The 20,184-nt window shown below is 34.1% G+C and overlaps 1 protein-coding gene across 1 annotated transcript in view; it reads left to right on the forward strand.

Moving 5' to 3' along the window:
• The window catches only part of TRHDE (thyrotropin releasing hormone degrading enzyme), a 397,296-nt gene that overhangs the window by 334,849 nt on the left and 42,263 nt on the right, over positions 1-20,184 (forward strand). Inside the window, exons 13-15 of the mRNA XM_019039267.4 lie at positions 13,117-13,264; positions 15,331-15,428; positions 15,865-15,972. Of these exons, the coding sequence (XP_018894812.3) occupies positions 13,117-13,264; positions 15,331-15,428; positions 15,865-15,972 (354 nt within the window). The remainder of the gene's footprint in view (positions 1-13,116; positions 13,265-15,330; positions 15,429-15,864; positions 15,973-20,184) is intronic.

A 20,184-nucleotide genomic window follows, 5' to 3' on the forward strand; every position in this document is an offset into this window, starting at 1 on the left:
GTAATTCAATGTAAGAAATATGGATGACTGTTTATTATTGTTACTAAATGAAAAAAGCCTTTTTTCCTTGGATACAATAGATAAACGTTTAAAGACAAACAAAATGTCTTTCTTATGTTGTACAATCTACATGAGACAGATGATAGGCTATTTCTCTAATTGATGGCTGAGTAAATCACTTCATTTTCATTGTTTCCACAGTGTTAACCAACATGCTGCCAGTCTGACTTCCCACTTCTGATTTAAACACATGATTCAGAATGACTTTGGAGGGTTGTGATACTCACGAATTTATGGGGCACTTGTATGTGGGATTCTCATCACTGTACAGCAACCCTGTCGTTTTTGTGACAGAGACTGTTTGACTGGTTTCGGATTTATGATGGAAATAACTCAGAACAGAGTAATAATTTTCCCTTGGCAATTACACTACCATTTGGTACTTTGTCCCTAAGGGGAAAATGAATGTGCTGGGATCTGTACCTGAGTTTATTAGCTCAATGTAGGGAACAAATCAAGGTCAGAATATAGATGCATGGCACGTGATGCTGAATTCTAGTTCTGGTTCTTCAGTCTTAAGGCTGCCACCTTTGTGTGGCACTTTACAATTTACAAAATACTGTTCCATTTCTTGTCTTTTAACTCACGATGACACTGGAAGGTAAATACTGTTTCCCCCATTTTATAAAGGAAGAAACTGAGACTAAAATGGTCACCTTTCTTGAAGTTTGTTATTCAGCAAATATTCTTAAGCATATGCCATAGGAAGGCTTGATGATACATACTGGGGATACAGAGATAAATAAGATTTAGACCCTACTTTGTTTTTTAACTGTTTATTGTGAAGAATTTCAAATATGCACACACACTGGAAAAAGAGTGTAATGAAGCTGCTGTATCAATCATTTTGCATCAACAATTGTTTACTCATGGTCGGTCTTATTTCATCCATGTCCCCATCCAACCATTTATACTATTTTGAAGCAAATTCCACACTTCAAATTAATTTATTTAAATAATTTCACTGTGTATCTCTAATAATAATTATTATTAAACATGACCATCTAAAAATTAACACCCCTTTAATAATATCAACTATCCAGGAAGCGTTCAAATTTCCAGTGGTCTCATAAATGCCATATTCTTTTCACAGTTTGCTTGAATTAGGATCTAAATGATTTTACTGCTCAGTGACTAGTTAATATCTTTTCAAGTCTTTTAAAACTATTTTTCATTTTAATTAAAAAAAATGTCCTTCCCAACTATTTAGTGAGGAAGGTTGTTTGTCCTACTCAACTTTCCACAGTCTGGATTTTGCTGATTGCATCCCCACTGTGCACTTTTATGTGTTCCTCTGTCCCCTCTTTTCCCTGTAAATTGGTAACTGAATCTAGAGGCTTGATCCAGTACAGGTTTAAATTTTTGGCAAGATTACTTCAGAGTTGATTCTGTATGCACACATAGCATAAATAATTGTATCTCTTTTTATGATATTCACAACTGTTGCTATTCAATGTCTGAATCTTTAATTCACTGGATGTTGCAAAATGCTGTTTCCTTCATTGATTTTTTTTATGTGAAGATGGAATAGTTTTTCAGAGAGAAACTTGCTGTTGTTTACTATTTGGCAACCTGTGATACAGTTTTTTTAAAAAGTCAGAATAAATCCTTGATGGTTTTCTTTATTTTTCAGTTTCAAAACTAATGAGCCAGTTCTCTAGCATGCTCCATAGTGACCAATTATTTTGTTTGGTTTTGTCTTTAAGTATCATTTTGACCTTATGAATTTAAATCTGTCAGATAGGTTTCAAGTCATAGCAGTTTTTATTCTTAATGACACTCAAAAATGGTCTAACTTTGGCCAGGAGGTTCTTTAAGTTGGTTTTAGAGCACAGATTAAATGTGTTGCTATCACTTTGCTCTTGGTAGAGTCCCTCTGTCTTTTTTGGCTGCTCTTTTAAAGCCTTTCCAAGCCTTTCCTCTTTTTAAAGCCATCATTCCCTTTAGCATCACTAGAGTACACTCTCAAAAGTATTTCTATTTTTTCCTTCAAAAATGTTCCACTTTTTGGAGTGTTGTATTGTCTTCCTGCTTAATTATTAAACTTTGCATCAGTCTAAAATTTCAACCTTAGCTCTACATTTAGAAAATCATAAAGGCCTCATATATGTATTGATAGCTGCATGTATGAACTAGAGCTGTACTTGGTTTTGAGATTTATTTTTAAGATATTTAATTGAGATGGCCTATCTTTGGGTTTCATTTCAGGCCCAAAATCAGCCCTACAGTTATGTAGAGGAAGCAATTACTCCTATGCGCCATATGACATTATTTGAGTCCTTCACCCTTTCCTTCTCGGGCAAAGTATAGAACCCCAAACCACTTTCCAGAGCCTTAATTCTTGCCTTTCCTATACAACCTTGAGATGGAAAGTATTTCTTTGTTTGAAGCATTTTTTCTCATGTAAATTAAAGATACTTTATATCATTACCTCCCCTTTTCTTTTTGGGACTACATCCTGGTAATCTATTTGTTTACCTGTGTCAACAATATTTCTGAAAGCAAAGTGTTATTTTAATGCATGCTGTTCATGGTAGGTATAGTACTGCTAACTGAAACAGCCTCTGTAGGCCAGAGTCTGAGCTAAGAGTGTTCTCTGATTTATGTAGATTGGATGAAATACTAAAGGAATCCAGGGAATGGGATCAGTGGTTAAGAACATGGCTTTGGCTAATGTGGCCAAAAAATGGCCAAAGGCTAAAAGGAGTATTTACAATGAGTTCACTAAGACCTCCATTTTAATGTCAACCATGAACCAAACTTCTCCCTCCATCCCCATTTATTGTTATGCTTTTCTCATAAGGCCATGGATTACTCTCACTTGATATCCCCTATAATTTTCTCCCATATTTTCTTTTACTAGAACATGGTAAAGAGAATAAACAATTATCCCCAGTTCTTTTTAGAATGGTGGCAAGAATATCATGGGTGTGGTGTAGGAGGACTGGGTTCAAATTCCAGCTCTACCCTTATTTGCAATATGACCCTGGGGTGGTTAGAAAACTTTTTTGAGCCTCAATTTTGATCTGTAGAATGGGGATGGTAATACTGCCAACCTGAGAAGATTGTTTAAAGGATTTAGTCACATAGTGTATGCAAAGCATTAGCACAGGGACTGACATACAAGGAACCCTAAAGCAATGTTGGCTATCACAGTGCCTGTCTGATCTACCTAAGGCTCTCTGCTCCTTTGTCTGGCATCGTTTGCTGCTTTACAAAGACTGAAAACATGTACTCAGAGATTTTCCAAGAAACACATGTTTAGCTTAATAATTCTAATTTGGGTATTCTATCCAACGAAAATCATTCAGAACATGTAAAAGCGTTATGTACAAAGATGTTCATAGTCCTATTATTTATGATATAAAACATGTATATAACCACAATATTTAACAATAGTGAACTACACTTATCTTCTCAACAAAATATTATTAGAACCAATCCGAAGGTAATTATGAAGAATTTGAATAACATGCAAAAAATTTTTTGAGTACTGATTTTATTTCCTGCTCTTTTCTTTCTTTATTTTTTTAACTTTTATTTTAGTTTCGGGGGAACACGTGCAAGTTTGTCATATAGGTAAATTGCAAGTCATAGAGATTTGTTTTACAGATTATTTTGTCATGCTGGTAATAAGCATAGTACCCGATAGGTTGTTTTTCAGACTTCAACCTCCTCCCTCCCTCCCTCCACAATAAGTTAAATACATAAACTTCTGTGTGTAATATAGGAAAGGCAAAACTTTTGACATAAACATTAGACTAGAGAAGACATAGTCAGTTCTTTTTAAGTTGTTTGGTTTGAGTGATGTTTTTACTCTTCTCTAGTTTCCTGTTATTCACACATTTCTCCAAAAATCAGCCATATAGGAAGTTAGAAGCTTCACTGATTTATGGACCTTTAGGTTAATGATTGGATGTGCTGATGGCAGTAGACTCAACCTCTGAAAAATCCTGTTGGAATTTTTTATTCTTTTTACTCCCACGTGGCCCCTTTAGAGCACTGAAAAACTTCACTGCTCAATAAGCAAAATTCCATACTACCTTTAAGAGTTGTATTTTCCATGGAAATCATAAACTCTGTGGATTATTTATTTTTTATTCATTTCAGGCAGTAGTCTGTATTTAAATTCTAGGCTAATTCTGCTAATTAACCCAAAGTGGAATATACACCTTCCTGTACATAAAGTATATATTCTTTTAAAATGAATTCATTATTGAAATTATTTATCAGTGACCTTCCCTATGTTTTCTAATGCTGCTTCTGACATTTAAACAATAAAAAATGTGTGGATAAGCTTTTGTAATAATTTTTTCTGATATCTTCATAAGAAACTTTCTAAAACAAACATCATGCATGGTCTGTCTTTAAAACTTACCTTCTCTGTTTTTATGTCATTCATTTCACTCACTAGGTATATATTTTTCTCATGTAAGCATAGTCCGTGTAGTGAAAGAAGATCAACTGGGAAATCATATTTCACATCCTTCTCATCTTGAAAGACCACGTGGCACATTTGAGTTTGCTCTCCGTAGCAGCCAGAGTCACCCTTTTAAAGCATAAATCAGATCGTGTCATTTCCCAGCTCACAAACTTGCGGTGGCTTTCCATCACACATAGAAAAACAATCTGAGCTCCCACTGTGCAGCAAACAGTTCGGGTGCCTGCATGTGTGTGTGTGCACCTGGGTCTGCGCTAGGTCTCTGCAGGGGCAGAAGCAGGAACCACAGGTGGACTGCCTGCCCCCACAGAGTCACCTTCTAAGCACATGAGAATGAGAACATCACCATGGTGCAGGCCATCCGACTTTCAGAAAATACAATTGATGGAAGAAAGCAACTCCCATCATCTGATTTAATGTCACAGCAGTATTCTGCTGTTTATGGTGCATCAGTTTTTTCATGAAGATTTAAAAAGAAGAGTACCTGAGGAACTGGCATTGGAGCGTGCCCAAAAGACGATTCTGAAAATCAGAAATGATTAAAGCAAGGTAAAGAACTGGACCAACCAAGAGAGGGCCACTGCCAATGAGCTTTGCTTCAGAGAGGCTATCAAATGAGGAGGAAGGCTGTAAGGCAAAACACCTGGCTGAGCACCTGGAAGAGAAAGAATTAATGGCAAAGCAGCAGGATGCATTTTACAAGGAGCAGCTGGCTAGACTGGAGGAGAGGAGCTGAATTCCACAAAGTCACCACTGAGCAATATCAGAAAGCTGCCAAAGAGAGGGAAGCAAAGTTCAGTGACATGAGTTTTGTCCTGTCTGTGCTGATCTGCAGGCCAAAATTCTTCAGTGTTATCACCAGAGCACACACCAGACCCTCAGTGGCTTTGCACTAGCCAACGTGTAAGTGTGCTGTGTTCATTATGCCAAACAGAACATGCTTGAGAAGAGATCATAATATCAACTTCTGGAACAAGCAAATCTCCTTCAACATTAATTCCAGAGGTAGAACTTTTTTTATTTTTTCCTAGCAAGAAAATAACCCATTTAAAGAGAATACCATTAAAGAGAAGCACCAGAGGGTGAATTCTGAACAAATTATATCACATTTTGATCAGTAATGATTTGAAAAGACAGCCCTCTTGACCTTTTTGCACTTTCAACTTCTGCTGGCCATAAAAACTTTCTCTTCTAACCAAGCTCCTTCATTTCATGGACCTTCACTCTAACAAAGCTAGGGGTGAGGGTGAGGGTAAGTTATTAATAATTGGAGTGTAAAGAAGAGAGGGAAAAATCTAGATCTTGGGAAAAGAGTGCTATGTGAAATTGTCTAGGCTGTGGCATATTGGTTTTCTCCTTTGACTGTGTAAGAGTTCTTTCACTTTAACTTCTTATGATGGTCATGCCAGTAAGAGACAAAAAGGAGATAAAATTTACCTCTTAATAGAATGATGTTTACGATTACAGGTGAAATAAGGCATTTTAAAAATCAGTATAAAGGCAACCTTAAGCTTATACAATATCTTCTCTATCGTGAATACTGACATCTTTTCTTCACTCACTATTAATAACAAATGTATTTTCTGATAGACAAAAGAGAAAAACAATCCGAAGCCCTTATTATTTCAGGCTTTTCATGCTCTGGTTACCACTGACCTCCGCAACTTCATACCCTTTCCTCTGCTAACTCCACTGCAGCTACAAAGGCCCTCTGTTATTCCTTCAACATCCCAGTCTGTTCCTATCTCAAGACCTTTGAATTTGCTGTTTCCTCAGTCAGTATTCTCCTCCCACCAAACTTGTTGTTTCCTCAGTCAGAATTCTTCTTCCTCTAGAATCTGTCAACCTGTTCTCTCACTTCATGCAGGTGACACCTTCCCTAACCACCCTATTTAAACCACTCCCTTCTAATCCTTCTTTCCCTAACCCTGCTTGCTTTCCCTTCATAGCATCTGGGATCACATTATGTATGTATATGTGTATTAAGTCTAATGTGATAAATTCCATGAAAGTCACGTGCAAGCCAGATGTGAATGGAAGGAAGGAAGAAAGCACTTAACCCTAATTCAGAGAGGTATTTTGAGAGGTTGCCTCATGGGGTAGAACCAGCAGGAGCTTGGTTGTCAGTCCTGGCTTTGAATTCTAGCCCTGCTACCCATTAGCCATGTGAGCTTGGCAAGCGGCTTATTTTCTGTAAACTTTAGCTTCTTTCTCTCAAAATAATGGGCATAATAGTACTGATATTGATGCTTAGTATAAGTATTCTAAAGGATAGTAGACATATAAATTTAGACCGTCTTTTCATAACATCATAACTGGTATACATTAAGTCCTCAATACATGATAGCTTGAAATTATTAAGTTGATAGTTTTCTAAAAAGTAGTTGACTTGGGCCATAAAACTAAGGTTTTTTTCTCTTTTTGACCAAATAACTGACATCTATTAATTCTTGCAATTAGTGGTCAGACATTGACCCTATTTCTCTACACTATTAAGTACCCAGTGGACTCTGTTTTAAGATGATGGTTGATTTCTTATGAAATTATGTTTGGAAATACAGAAGTTAGCATGTGTGGAGAGGAAATGCTGGATGCAATGATGGTGGTAGTGAGACTATATAAATTGCAAAATAAATGTTTCCTGGATGTCTTATTTTTAATTTTTAAATGTTTACTGAAGAAGGAACTCTAGAAATCATGTCATTTACCCTTGCCAATTTTCTGACTAGGAGAAAGGGATTTCTAGGCCTTCCATCAATCTATTTAAATGACTGGCATAAATAACACTATTGCTTCTAGGAAAGTAATTTGCTAATCAGAGAAAAATTAAGTAGAGCTGTTTGTATAATGCCTCTACATGCTCACTGGCTGTAAAGCTATTTTATTTTCGTATAGACTGGCTAATTTAAAGCTGTTGTCTAGATAGCAGTGGCCTTCTTATCGTCTATATGTGTTATTAATAAAATAGATGAGCAAAAATACTACAAATGTCACTCTAATAAAATTTTCTCATTCTGCTATTTTTTAACCTTCAAAAAATGCTTAATTTAAAAAAATGGTTATGTTTAAGTTTTATAGTATCTTTGGCAAGTGCTCCTGTTTTCAAAAGCTATGACATTATTGCCATAATTTAATTTGGTTTAAGGAACATTTATTGAGTGCCTATTTTGTGCTAGGTTCTGCATTAGTCTGTGGGGATAAAAAGATGGGTGGAGCATATTTCATTTTCTGAAGGAGTTAAGGCCAGTGAGTTAGATAATGCTATGAGAAAATCATGACTAATGTCTTGATAATTATTATGAATAGAGGTGTTTTCAAAGTGTTAGTTAAACCCAGAAAATAGGTGCCTATGTCAAGTTTGGGATCAGGCTTTCTGGAAGAGAAGGAGCAGAAGGAGGAGGGGCTGTCCGAGATCTCTTCTCTGTGCACCTTTTCACATTACTAATTGTGTTAGGCCATTCTTGTAATGCTATAAAGAAATATGTGAGACTGTGTAATTTATAAGAAAAGAGGTTTAATTGGCTCACAATTTTGCAGGATGTAAAGGAACAATAGTGCTGTTGTCAGTCTGGGGAGGCCTCAGGAAACTTTTACTCATAGTTTAAAGCGAAGTAGGAGCAGACATATCACCCGGCAAAAGTAGGAGCAAGAGAGAGTGAGTCAGGGGGAGGTGTCATACACTTTTAAATGACCAGATCTCATGAGAACTCAGCATCAGGAAGACAGCACCAATCCACAAAGGGGGATCTGCCCTCATGATCCAAACACCTCCCACCAGACCCCACCTCCAGCATTGGGAATTGCAATTCAACATGAGAACTGGGCAGGGAAAAATATTCATACTATATCACTAATTTTATGGGGCTACAAATCAGTAACTTCCTTTTACATCTCTTCAGACAATTAAGCAATGGCTGGATTTTATATATATATACGTATATATATGTGTATATATATATGTGTATATATACATACATATATATACGTATATATATACATATATATATACGTATATATATATACACATATATATATACGTATATATATATATATTTTTTTTTTTTCTCTAGAAACTGATCAAATTAGCTGTTGGTTGACAGAGAGACTTCCTTGTGTTTTTTCCCTTTTATTCTATGGTACATCAAGGACTATTGGGATTTCCAATCTGTACCATAAGATTTTCCCACAAAGAGCATATAAAGTCTTTTAATAATGAATAATGAAGAATAACAGATAAAACCTAGTAAACTTTTTAATTAAGCATTTCAGCAAGTGCTTTAAAAATCTGTGCCCTAAGGGACAGTGACAGTATCTTCAGCATATATTATGAAATATGTAGGAGACTATTTTTTGGCTTTAAATGAATATTCAGTTAATAAAGAGTAGAGTATGATGCTCCAAAGAATCTGAGAATTGTGTTTTATTTTTATTTCTCTAAAAGAAGTTTCAACCCCAGAAATCAATTGCCTTTAAAGAAAACTCACAGTTAAATAGGTTATTTTTCTATACAAGCCACCCATCTCAGTAAGATTCAAGAGTTAACATTCACAGGAATTCAGAATGGTTTTTAAAAAGCAATTTGGGATCTTAGGTGGAAACAAAGCCAATTAAGGTCAGAGCATTTCAACATCAGCTAACATAGTCTGGTTTTAATTTCCTTCTTATAAAATACATTATCTTGTGCACCTAAAGATATATTTTATTTCAAGCTCTTATAAATTGGAGGAGGAGGAGGGAAGGGAGGGAAGGATATATGTGTGCATGCAGCAAGGGATGGGAGGAGCAGCTGTCTAGCTGCATATGGACAATCTTTTATTTATTTTTGTAACATTCCTCATTTGCCTCTTTCTCGTTGTTTCTTTGATTCCCAAATCATCTCTTATGCTCATCCTCACTCCAATAGTAGGGAAGAAAGGTATAACCTACAACCTCTTCCTAAAATATTGATAGGACACAATTATATATTAAACACATACAATATGTTGTTCTTTAAATTTCCTATTTTTAATTTTTGTTAGCAATATTTCCCTGTGGTGATGCAAATTTAGGGAAACTGCATTTCAGCATCAGAACCCTAAGTGTGCTTCCTACTGGGCTGATTACAGTGAGCTAATGTAGTGTTTCATTCACTGGATTCCACATACTTTCCTATATTGATTGCATTATCAGTAGTAGTAATCACAGATATCATTACCAGCCAATTACACAAACACACATCTGAGCTAGGTAACCGATACACCAACATTATCTCCTACAATTCTTAATTTTGTAATGAAACTGATCATCCTCTTGTCCAATTAAGCGTACCTACATATTGTGATGTCGTAGGCTTAAATGCAAGTACATTAAATTATGTGGTTGGTAATTACATATGTTGGTATCACAGCAGAAGGAGGGCAATTTGAGTATAATCTGTTTCTTACTCTATTCGAGGTCTGCATTAAAGAAGCTTAACTGCTGTTAAAAAATATTGACCCCAAAACACATTTGGATAAGATACAATGGAAATTATTTCTGCTCACATAACACGAGTGTGTGTGAGAATTGACATGGTCATGTAGTCATCCAGGGACCCAGGCAGGTTTTTGATATATTCAAGACAAGACTGCCAAGGTCACCTGGAAGGTTCACTTAAGGAAAAAGAACATAAAATAGCTAATGGGAGATGTCTAAGGATAACCCAGGCAGAGAGGCACATTCATATTCTATTGGCTAGAGCTCAGTCTCATGACCACACCTAAGTACCAGGAGAACTGGGAAGTGTAGTTCATTCAAAGAAGAAGAGAAGAGCATGGATTTTGGTGAGCAGGTAGCGATTTCTGCCAAAAGGACTCAAAACAGAACTTGCTCCATTTCTCTGTTTAATGAATGCTTTTAATTACTTGCCTTGCCATTATTTAGAACTTTTATCAGGTTTGCTTTGCTTTTATTTTTTTCACACAATGCCAGAAGTCTTATAAAACCTAGATCCATGTCCTGCCTCCTAGACTTGTACATATTAAGTGACTAAAGAATGGAGAATATAAAATTACAAAGTATTTTTCAAATTTTTAAATAAATAAATTGTAATAAATTATTACAATTATTTTTCAGTAGATTAAATTGTAGATATATAGGTTAGATTAAAAGCTTTTCTGGACTATAATGGGTGTCTGTCTCTTAGTTCCATCCTTTTATTTTATAGACACAGAATGTGAGGGCTGGAGAGATAAATTATTTGCCTAATTGGACGAGTGTGGTAGTAGTCGATCCAGGCTAGTTTCTTTCCGTAACATTATTTGTCATCGTTTTTATTTGCAGGCAAATTCACTACAAAGTATGAGTCATTAAATAATGTCTATCCAATTTTAGAGATGAAATAAAACACAATAAATTATAATTGACATAAAGCTATCATGTCCAAATTTATGGGAAACGAGATTCAAGCAACTTTCCAAAGTTATTTGAAGTTTTGTAATAAGTTAGCCACTTACTTACTAAAAGTTTTTTTAAAAATACACTACTTTTCTTATTTAACAAAATAATAATGTCTTCTAAATAAATCTTCAACTTTAACATTATACAATTTGTGGCATGTATAAAGAGAAGGTGAATATATAATCACCACACTAATTAATATTTAGAATTAAAAGTTCGAGAGAGACAAATTACAAAATCTGAACTACTGAAATCTATATTTCTTTCAAGGACATAATCTAAAACATTATTTTAATAAAAAATTGTATTACTTTTTCAGGGAGCAACGAACCTATGAAATCAAAATTTCACTTATTGGGATGTTGTACTAGCTAAAATACAGTGGCTTATTTAATTATTGTTGCCATTGCCTAAATTTCATGCTATTTCTACAAAAATGTATAAAATGGAATTTGCACAGGAAAAGTGGCACAAATCTAGATACACTCTAAATCATAAATTTTCAGATTTTTAAATTATGTGAAATCTGAAGTTTGCTCACTATTTATGTGAAATATGAACCTGTGGTTGATCTTGTACTATGGTTGAATCAAAATCATTAGAGTATCACACATTCTTTTGTTTTAATTAAAAGAAAACTGCAGCACCCTCTTCAGAATTGGTTTTTATTATGGACATTATAAGCACAGGTATAAGCTAATATTCATCTGTAGGGTAATGTTTGCATATGACATTGAATTAAGACTAAATGGAAAAATTATTTTAACTGAAGATGAAAAAGGCTCCGTTTCCTCCCTGTCCACTTTCCACCATGCACAAATACAAAGTTCCATCTAATTTTGTTATGTTACAAAAGAACAATGTGAAATGTAGATAAGCAGGACAACCAGGCTTTGTAACTTTCATGGTTCCCTCTTCCCTATGTTAACAGTCTGCATTCAGTTGATTTGTCGTAGTCTGTTTGGGCTGTTATAACAAAATACCTTACACTGGGTAATTTGGGAACAATAGAAATTTTTGTTCATGGTTCTGGAGGCCGGGGAGTCCAAGATCAAGTTCCAGCAGATGAGAGCTTGCTCTGCTTCAAAGATTGTGCCTTCTTGGTGCACATGCAGTGAAAAGAAGAGTCAAGAAAATGCACTGGAACCTCTTTAATAAGGGCACTAATCCCATTTGTGAAAGTAGAGCCCTCATGATCTAATCACTACCAAAGGCCCTACCTCTGAATAGAGTCACAATGGATATTAGGTTCCAACACATAAATTTTAGTGAAACATCAACATTCAAACCATAGCAAATATCAATGCTGAAAAATTCCACCAAAATACATAGTGTCACTATATGCCACAAAGATATCAAGGCTAAGACCATCTTTTAATGTATTGTGGACTGTCATTTATATTGCTTTGATTTTGCAAGAATATTATATACAGTCTATTGGAAAAAAGAGATATATAGTTCTTTTTGGCTCCTTTTCTTGATATGGCCTCTTAAACTATAGACAATATGTGTTAAGATAATTTTTAAAAGGTACAATTTAGTATTTTCTAAGGAAACTGATATTGGTTCTCAAGGTGACACATTTTATTTTGAAAGGAAAATAATAGAAAAAAAGTTATTCTTTTAACATTTTTGTAATTTGGACTTTATTAAAACCTAACTCAGATTTTTATCAGTGTTATGGAAAGCAACTTTAAAAAAAGGTTTGAAAAACATGCTAATATTGTAATCTAACAAACAGAACTACAAATTGACACTTTAATTTGTTGATCTTTTAAAGAACAATGTGTATTAAATATCATTACCCTGAGCTAAATGACAAGACAATACATGGAGAAACTGAAATTACATTTCAGTGATCAATTATTTTCAATTGCTTGTTAACCTCTGAAGAGTTTCTGTGAAGGAACATACCTAGGCTCGGTTTTGCTTATGTTCCATAATTCCTTACTTTTTAAAAAATATGCATTCTGATGTTTTTGTATTCATAAATTTTTAACTGTCCAACTCTGCATATATTAAGGTGGCACTGGCATCCTAAGTATGACTATATTTTAAAAGTGAGTAATTTTATTTTTATAACACTGAATATGCTTTCTTTATACTATGATGAATTTTGCTTTTCCGTCTTTTATTTGCGTAAGTAAAAATCTTCGTTTGTGCATCATCATGTATCTTTTTTTTTTTTTTAACTGTAGGGCTGGCTATTTGCCTCAGAATATTCCTCTGGAGATTATCAGATACCTGTCTGAGGAGAAGGATTTTCTTCCTTGGCATGCTGCCAGCCGAGCTCTTTATCCTCTAGATAAATTACTGGACCGCATGGAAAACTACAACATTTTCAATGTAAAAAGATATAATTTTTCTTTCTAATTTTTAGAAGATACACTATTTTATTCTCTTTCTACTATTATATATGCAACTGATGCCAAGTTATTTTAGTTTGTTCTTCTAGTTTGTGTTATCCCGATTTTTGTCCTGATTGTCTATGCAACACAGATGACAATTATTTGAAGAAGAAATTTAATACAAAATGCTGACCTAAAAGTGTCAATTAAGCTTAAATGCTTCAGAATTTAAGAAGAAATATACATGGCAAATTTTTAAAGTTCAAACTTACTTTCCAAGAGTTAGAGGGCTCTGTGTTCACAAAGGACTTAACCTGGGTAGAAAGATCCCAAAGATCTTAACAGAATATAGGCATTTTCAGTAACGATTCTTAGTCATTATTTTTATCCAAAAGGGCATACTGAATTCAATTCACTGCCTTAATTAACAAGGATAAGATCAACATTGAGGCAAAAGCCCATTCGTAATTGGGTCCAAGGGGATACAGGAAAGCAAACAACAGACAATCCAAAGAGACAAGAAGACATGACAAACATTCCAAAATATTACCTGACCAGATTTTCTGAACTCAAAACCTAGTAAACCAAAATTACACTGCTCATGCCACCTAATCTGATTTAATAATCATTTTCAATAATATTAGGATTAAGTACTGCTCATGAGCCTTTTGATTCTTAAATTTCTTATCACTGTGCCTTCCATGATCTTTGAACACTATTTGTTTTCCTTTAGTTAGTGTAAGAGCCTGCCCTGTGTTATATAAAATTATCTTATTTTTTATACTGTACTAATTAACATACACATTTGGGATTACTGAAAAGTGGATTCCTGTGACATGAATCTTTTTATTGGAGCCATCTGATTTCTGATGGCCATCAGAATTCCTTCCTTTTTATTTTTACTTTAAACCTGCAGAAAATAAACTGTTTAATGATTTTTTTTAAAAAAATGGGAATAATTACGTTCATTGTTAGTTTTGTCTAAGCCCTTAGAACAGACATGCAAACAAATGGGTCATTACAGTTATGATACAATCTTTTACCTGCTAGAGAAAGATTACACATTAATTTCTCCCTAACACAAAGACACTGCAATATTAAACCTTTGTAAAAGTAAAATATATATTTGAATATATTTGTACATTAGAATAGCATATCATGTCAGATTCCTTGTTTTCAGTAAACAGTTAAGAATCGTTTTTATTGTAATTTCATTGTTTGTATTCCTTGGCAAAATTCAAGAAGCACATTAAAGTGAGGGAGAGCCAACCTGGGCAACATGGTGAAACCCCATCTCTACAAAAAAAAAAAAAAAGAAATACAAAAATTAACTGGGTGTAGTGGCTTGTGCCTGTAGTCCCAGCTACTCATGAGGCTGAGGTGGGAGGATGGCTTGAATCTGAGAGGCGGAGGATGCAGTGAGCCGTGGTTGTTGCCACTGTACTCCAGCCTGGGCAACAGAGTGGAGACCCTGTCTAAAAAAACAAAAAATAGTGAGGGAGAGCATGCCTTACCTTGATACTGACACTTAAATGTGTCATTAGCTGAATGAATTGTTGACTTTGAAATACCATTATAATTACACTGAAGAGTTCTGTGTATCTCAGCTTCATCAATACTAGGCCATTGGTTGGGCCAACATAGTAGTTTTGCATTAAATATGCCCTGTTGATATAAAATGCGTAAATATTAGATGTCCATTTTCATATAGTATATCTATATACATTTGTACATATGTACGCATAGGTGTTATCAATATTCTTTGTTTTCCTCATTTTGTTACAAAAGTCATCATCTAAAATATTTACTCATGCAAATTGCTTAGTGATTTAATAGGAAGAAGAGTAGACTTGTACCATTCCAATAGCATTTTATCCCTCTTTTCTATATATGAAATACTAAATTGAATAAAATTATAATAAAACATTACTGTACTTATAATTTTATGGATATTTGAAAGTAGGTACATTTTAAGAATATTTTAATTTTATTATAGAATTTTAATTGTCAGCATACAGAAGTTTTAAACTGACCTTATCTTTATTTATTCTATACCCCATTTAGGAATATATTTTAAAGCAAGTTGCAACAACGTATATCAAGCTTGGGTGGCCGAAAAATAATTTTAATGGATCTCTTGTTCAAGCATCCTACCAACATGAGTACTGTTTTATTTTCTTATCCTCTTCTTTACCCCTAGAGCTGTACAATAATGTGCTACTAGTGCCATTGTGACTTTAGCAGCATGAGACAATCTTCCTTTCATTCTTCATCTTACATTTCACTTTCCCGAGAGGACTGCTGCTGGGTAGCACAGTTTCCATTGCCTGATCCTGAGAACAAAGACGTTTCCTTGCTGTGTTTTAATTTAAGATCTACCTTTATTGGTGATATTGAGATCAGAACCCATGCCTCTCACTGGAGTACTGTTAAACTTTTAGTATGTTTAACTTCCACTCTGCCTAAGTGACTTTTACTCAGCAGTAGGATTTCCAGATCTAAAAACCATTTTTATGTTAATAATTTACTTATCTACTATTTAGGGAATGAATTTCCGTAACTTTCTTTTTAATTTGTTTCCGTTTTGATGATATCTAGAGAACTACGTAGAGAAGTTATAATGCTGGCCTGCAGTTTTGGCAACAAGCACTGTCACCAACAGGCATCAACACTTATTTCAGATTGGATTTCCAGCAACAGGAACAGGTAAACTGAGCCAAAACCTGTATTTCTGATATTATTTAATAGTGCTTTCAGATTCTCAGTGGATGCATTTCATTTACCAACTGGAGAAAAACAAGATAAGGAAAAACAAAAGCATGCAGCAACATTTTGTATCAGGTTCACAGCTTCCAAGGCAATAGTGTGAAAGTCACAATACAGGTATCTTTGAAATGTTTCATTGACTTTATGCTAACTTTATTAATTTAGGTCTTTATTTTTAAATATATATAAGTTGTCACCTTATTTCAAGTTTTGAAAGCTCTGCTATCTCATAAGAACAAAATAATGAAATTCAATCCAGACTCTTTCAGGTTCTTTATAAAGGTTGTGGTATTTATTCGTAGAACAATTACCAGCATATGTCATAAACAAAGTAGCATAACAAATGTTAATATTAAAAACTAAAAATAAAAGGTTATGAAAAAAAGATCTTTCCTTTTTCAGTGACCTTTGACAATGACCTTAGACTTGCATCTTATCTTAGAATTTTGCAATATAGCATTTTAATATATGAGGTTAAAATTGTTTAATTAAATTACTTTTGAGGAAAAAAATACTGTGCTAAATGTCACTTGTTAATGAAAGGAATACTAAACATAAAAATAATCGAAGATTATTGGTATTACGCCTACAGTATTTTAAGCCTTCTTAAGGTACCTTTATATTTTCAAGCGTATTAATGTACCGTTTCTTTTTACACTTTGGACAACTGATATCCATTCCTCTCCAGTTTTTGGCCCCCATAACTAGAGTCTTTCCTCCTAGGAAGGAAGAGAAGCTAGGGCTTGATTTGTACAGATGATGCTATTTTATGTGCAACAGCGGGGTTGTTCCTGATATGCATGTGAGGGATGATCCCATGGGCAACAAAGAAAGACACTTGTACTGGATAAACTTAGAGAACCGCAGTCAGTATAACCGACTTAGGAATGAATTGGTATTTGTCTTGTTAAGAGCTGTTTAGGTTTAGATTTAATATCTAACTGACTAGATCAAAGAGTAACTATTCTGTTCGAAAGGTCTCTGTAGGAATCTTTCACTACATTATTTAGTAACTCATCATAATACCTCACCTTCCTATAGCATTTCCTGCTTGCCCTCTAAATTAATTGTTTGTGGTCTTATACAAGCTAAAAAGGAAAACATTTTATCAGTATCATCTGCCAATTGATCTATCATATATTTGAAGACAGTGATCCAATATTTCATCTGTCTTCTCTAGAACCAAACTGTACCCATTTTTTAAATTTTCAAGATTTTTTGCTAAGTCTTCTGGGAACTATTTCATTAGACCTGAAAATGTTATACAAACTTTTTTGCTATTTTTACCACCTCCTTCAATTCTACCACGTTTAATCAGACCATGGAAGTAAACATTTATCCAACATAAATACAGCCAAAATTTTATTAAAATCCATATCATATATACATATAAAAAAGATGAAATGTATTATGGAGAAATTATAGTGTCTTCTCTCTTCCCTTTTGTTTTTTGTGTGTTTTGTTTGTTTTTGTTTTATCTTGCTATCAACATGTGCCCTTTTTCAGAGCTGATTATTGTTTTAACACTTTAATGGGTCTGCTCACATAAACATGTTTTTCTACCATGTTATTAAAATTGGACTCACACCATTGCATCACCATAATTTCTCTAGAAAGCATTCAAGCCTAATATCACTGTCTAAATTTTAGAAATATAGCTGTTGGGGAAAATGCTATTTTAAAAATAGTTCATTTATTTAAGAATACTTTTTGAATAATTCTCAGTGCCATCTGGTAGCTGGAAATCAAAGAAGTGGATCTTAACATTCATAGAGGAACTGTTTTTTAAACAGTTTTATTTTGAAGTAAGAACTAAGTACAAGATAGAGTGTGAACACAAAGAAAGGAAACATTACTATCTTGGAGGGATCTCATTCTGATTCATGAAGGATAAGTAAGATTTAAGTGGATAGGGGCAGGACTGAAGGCAGTGGTAGGTATCTATCTATGAATATGTAAGGTGGGTAGATGGGAATTGCAGACAGAAGAAAGCCACATGCGTTGTTGTTTAATTTAATAATTGCGGTCACGTTTGACTTGTAAACTTGAACAATTCATCAGCTCATTTTGGTTTTGGTAACTCTGTCACTTATCTGTGGTAAAATAATGAAATTTGGGCCAAACAACTTAAGATTCTTTTGTCATTTCCTTCATTAATTCTATTTTATATTCTCTGCTTTGCTTTCTTTTGTAACTGGGAAAGTAAACATGTTAAGTGAAATTAACTCTGTTTACTAAGATTTGCTTAACCCACTACATGATGTGCCCAGCAAACACAAGTCACCTCCTGCAGCGAGGACACATAATATCCACTATGCTGCTAGGTGTGTGTGAAGATCAGAGGTGTAATCTGTATTTTTTGGATGACAGCTTGATAATTAAACAATAATGCAATCCTGTAGTTGGTGCTGAGTTTAATCTCAAATTGAGTCAAGAAGGAAAGAACATTTTTTTTTAAATGGCCCTATAGCAAAGACCAGTAATCCTTGTTTGTTTGCTTTTTGGTTGTTTAACTGAAGCCTTAAATAGAGTGATTTACAAAAGTCATCTAAGAAAAGAATACTAGAGGTAATGTAGTAGTATATTTATGAAATGTCTTGGGAAATATTTATTCTAATATGTCTACAAAACAGTGAGTCATCGAAGTAGCAGGGATTGCAAATTTGGGGGTGTTGTACTATTATGCAGCATAATCTTGATACATTGGGGATATGGGTAAAATCAGTGACATCAGAACCACAAAACTGGAATGAATGTGAAAGGTGCTGCAAGGAGGGATAATGGGACCAAAAAGTACAATGAATAGCTAGAGATGGTAGCAGCAGAAAGAAAAATTCACGAGTTACAGTGGATGATAAATTGAAAGAGTTGACATTCTAATACCTGTTAAAATATTCAAATGCTACAGTGTGTTGAATTGCAATGGTGATGTCATGCATAAAAATGGATTGAGCTACATTCAGGTCTTGTTAGGCTGCAATTTGGAGACTAAGTTCAACAAAAAAGCACATTTCAAAAAGGAGACAAATTGCCAAGCATTTGGTGGAGATACAAGGCAAATGATAAAAAGATCTTGAAAACATGAGCTGTGAGAGGAGCTTGTGAAACTTGAAAATCTCAAAAAATAAAAAAAAAAAAGACAGAAAAGATGATGGCCTTTTTCTATGCATAAAAGCATTATAAAGGGAATAGAAATTGGTTTCTTTCACTGGTTGGTGCAAATAAGCAAGAAATAATAGGCCTAAGTCTCACTGAGTAGAAAAAAAATAGTACATAGTATTACTGCAGATGAACTGTTATTTAAAATCTCTTTGTTAAAACACAATGTTGTACAGTTAACTGTACAGAGATCAAATATGGTATTATAGGGTTTTCTCTAAAGTAATAAATTTGACCAGAAGTTAAATATGTATCATAATAATGTATTTAAATACTGTTAAAGCGCACAATTTAAAGCTGTAAGCCAATACAAAGTAAAGTTTTAAAGCATTTAATCGAAAGCATTACTAAATAGATAATAATGTCCATTCCCTAACATAAATTGAAGACTGGTATCTTCACTATACTTAAAAAAATACCCTGAAACAACACAGCACCTTGTTATATAGTAAATGTTTATTGAATTGAAATGAATTGAGTATTCATTTTGAAACTGAAAAAAAAAGTCAATTCTATAATAAAAATTCTAAGTAGAGGCACATCTCTACTTTGCAACATACATAATACATGAGCTTCACTACTTATTCAATTAATTATAGCATTACTAATATTGTCTTTAATGATGATCATAAAGCTATATTTTCTTTACTATATTGAGCATTTACTACATTATGGGTGCTGGCTAAGTGCTTTTTGTGTATTATCTCACTATTTTTATTTTTTATTTTACCAAAACCAAATTCTAAATTTACAAAGGTTATGCAACTTGCCAAGATTATATGATAATAGGTGGTAGAGCTGGACTTCTTTACCCGGCTTGCCTGCCCCCTAACACTGTTGCATGTGGTTCTGTGGTATATTACACTACTATATATCAGTAAAATACATTTGTTCAAATATGGTAAAATAAATAAATAAAAATTGTCCCACAGACCTCAAGTACTCACTTCGGTGAGTAAGCAACAGTTTTATGTACATGGGTTGCATGGCGCT

Source organism: Gorilla gorilla, chromosome 10 (genome assembly GCF_029281585.2).
Source record: "Gorilla gorilla gorilla isolate KB3781 chromosome 10, NHGRI_mGorGor1-v2.1_pri, whole genome shotgun sequence".
Lineage (NCBI taxonomy): Eukaryota > Metazoa > Chordata > Mammalia > Primates > Hominidae > Gorilla > Gorilla gorilla.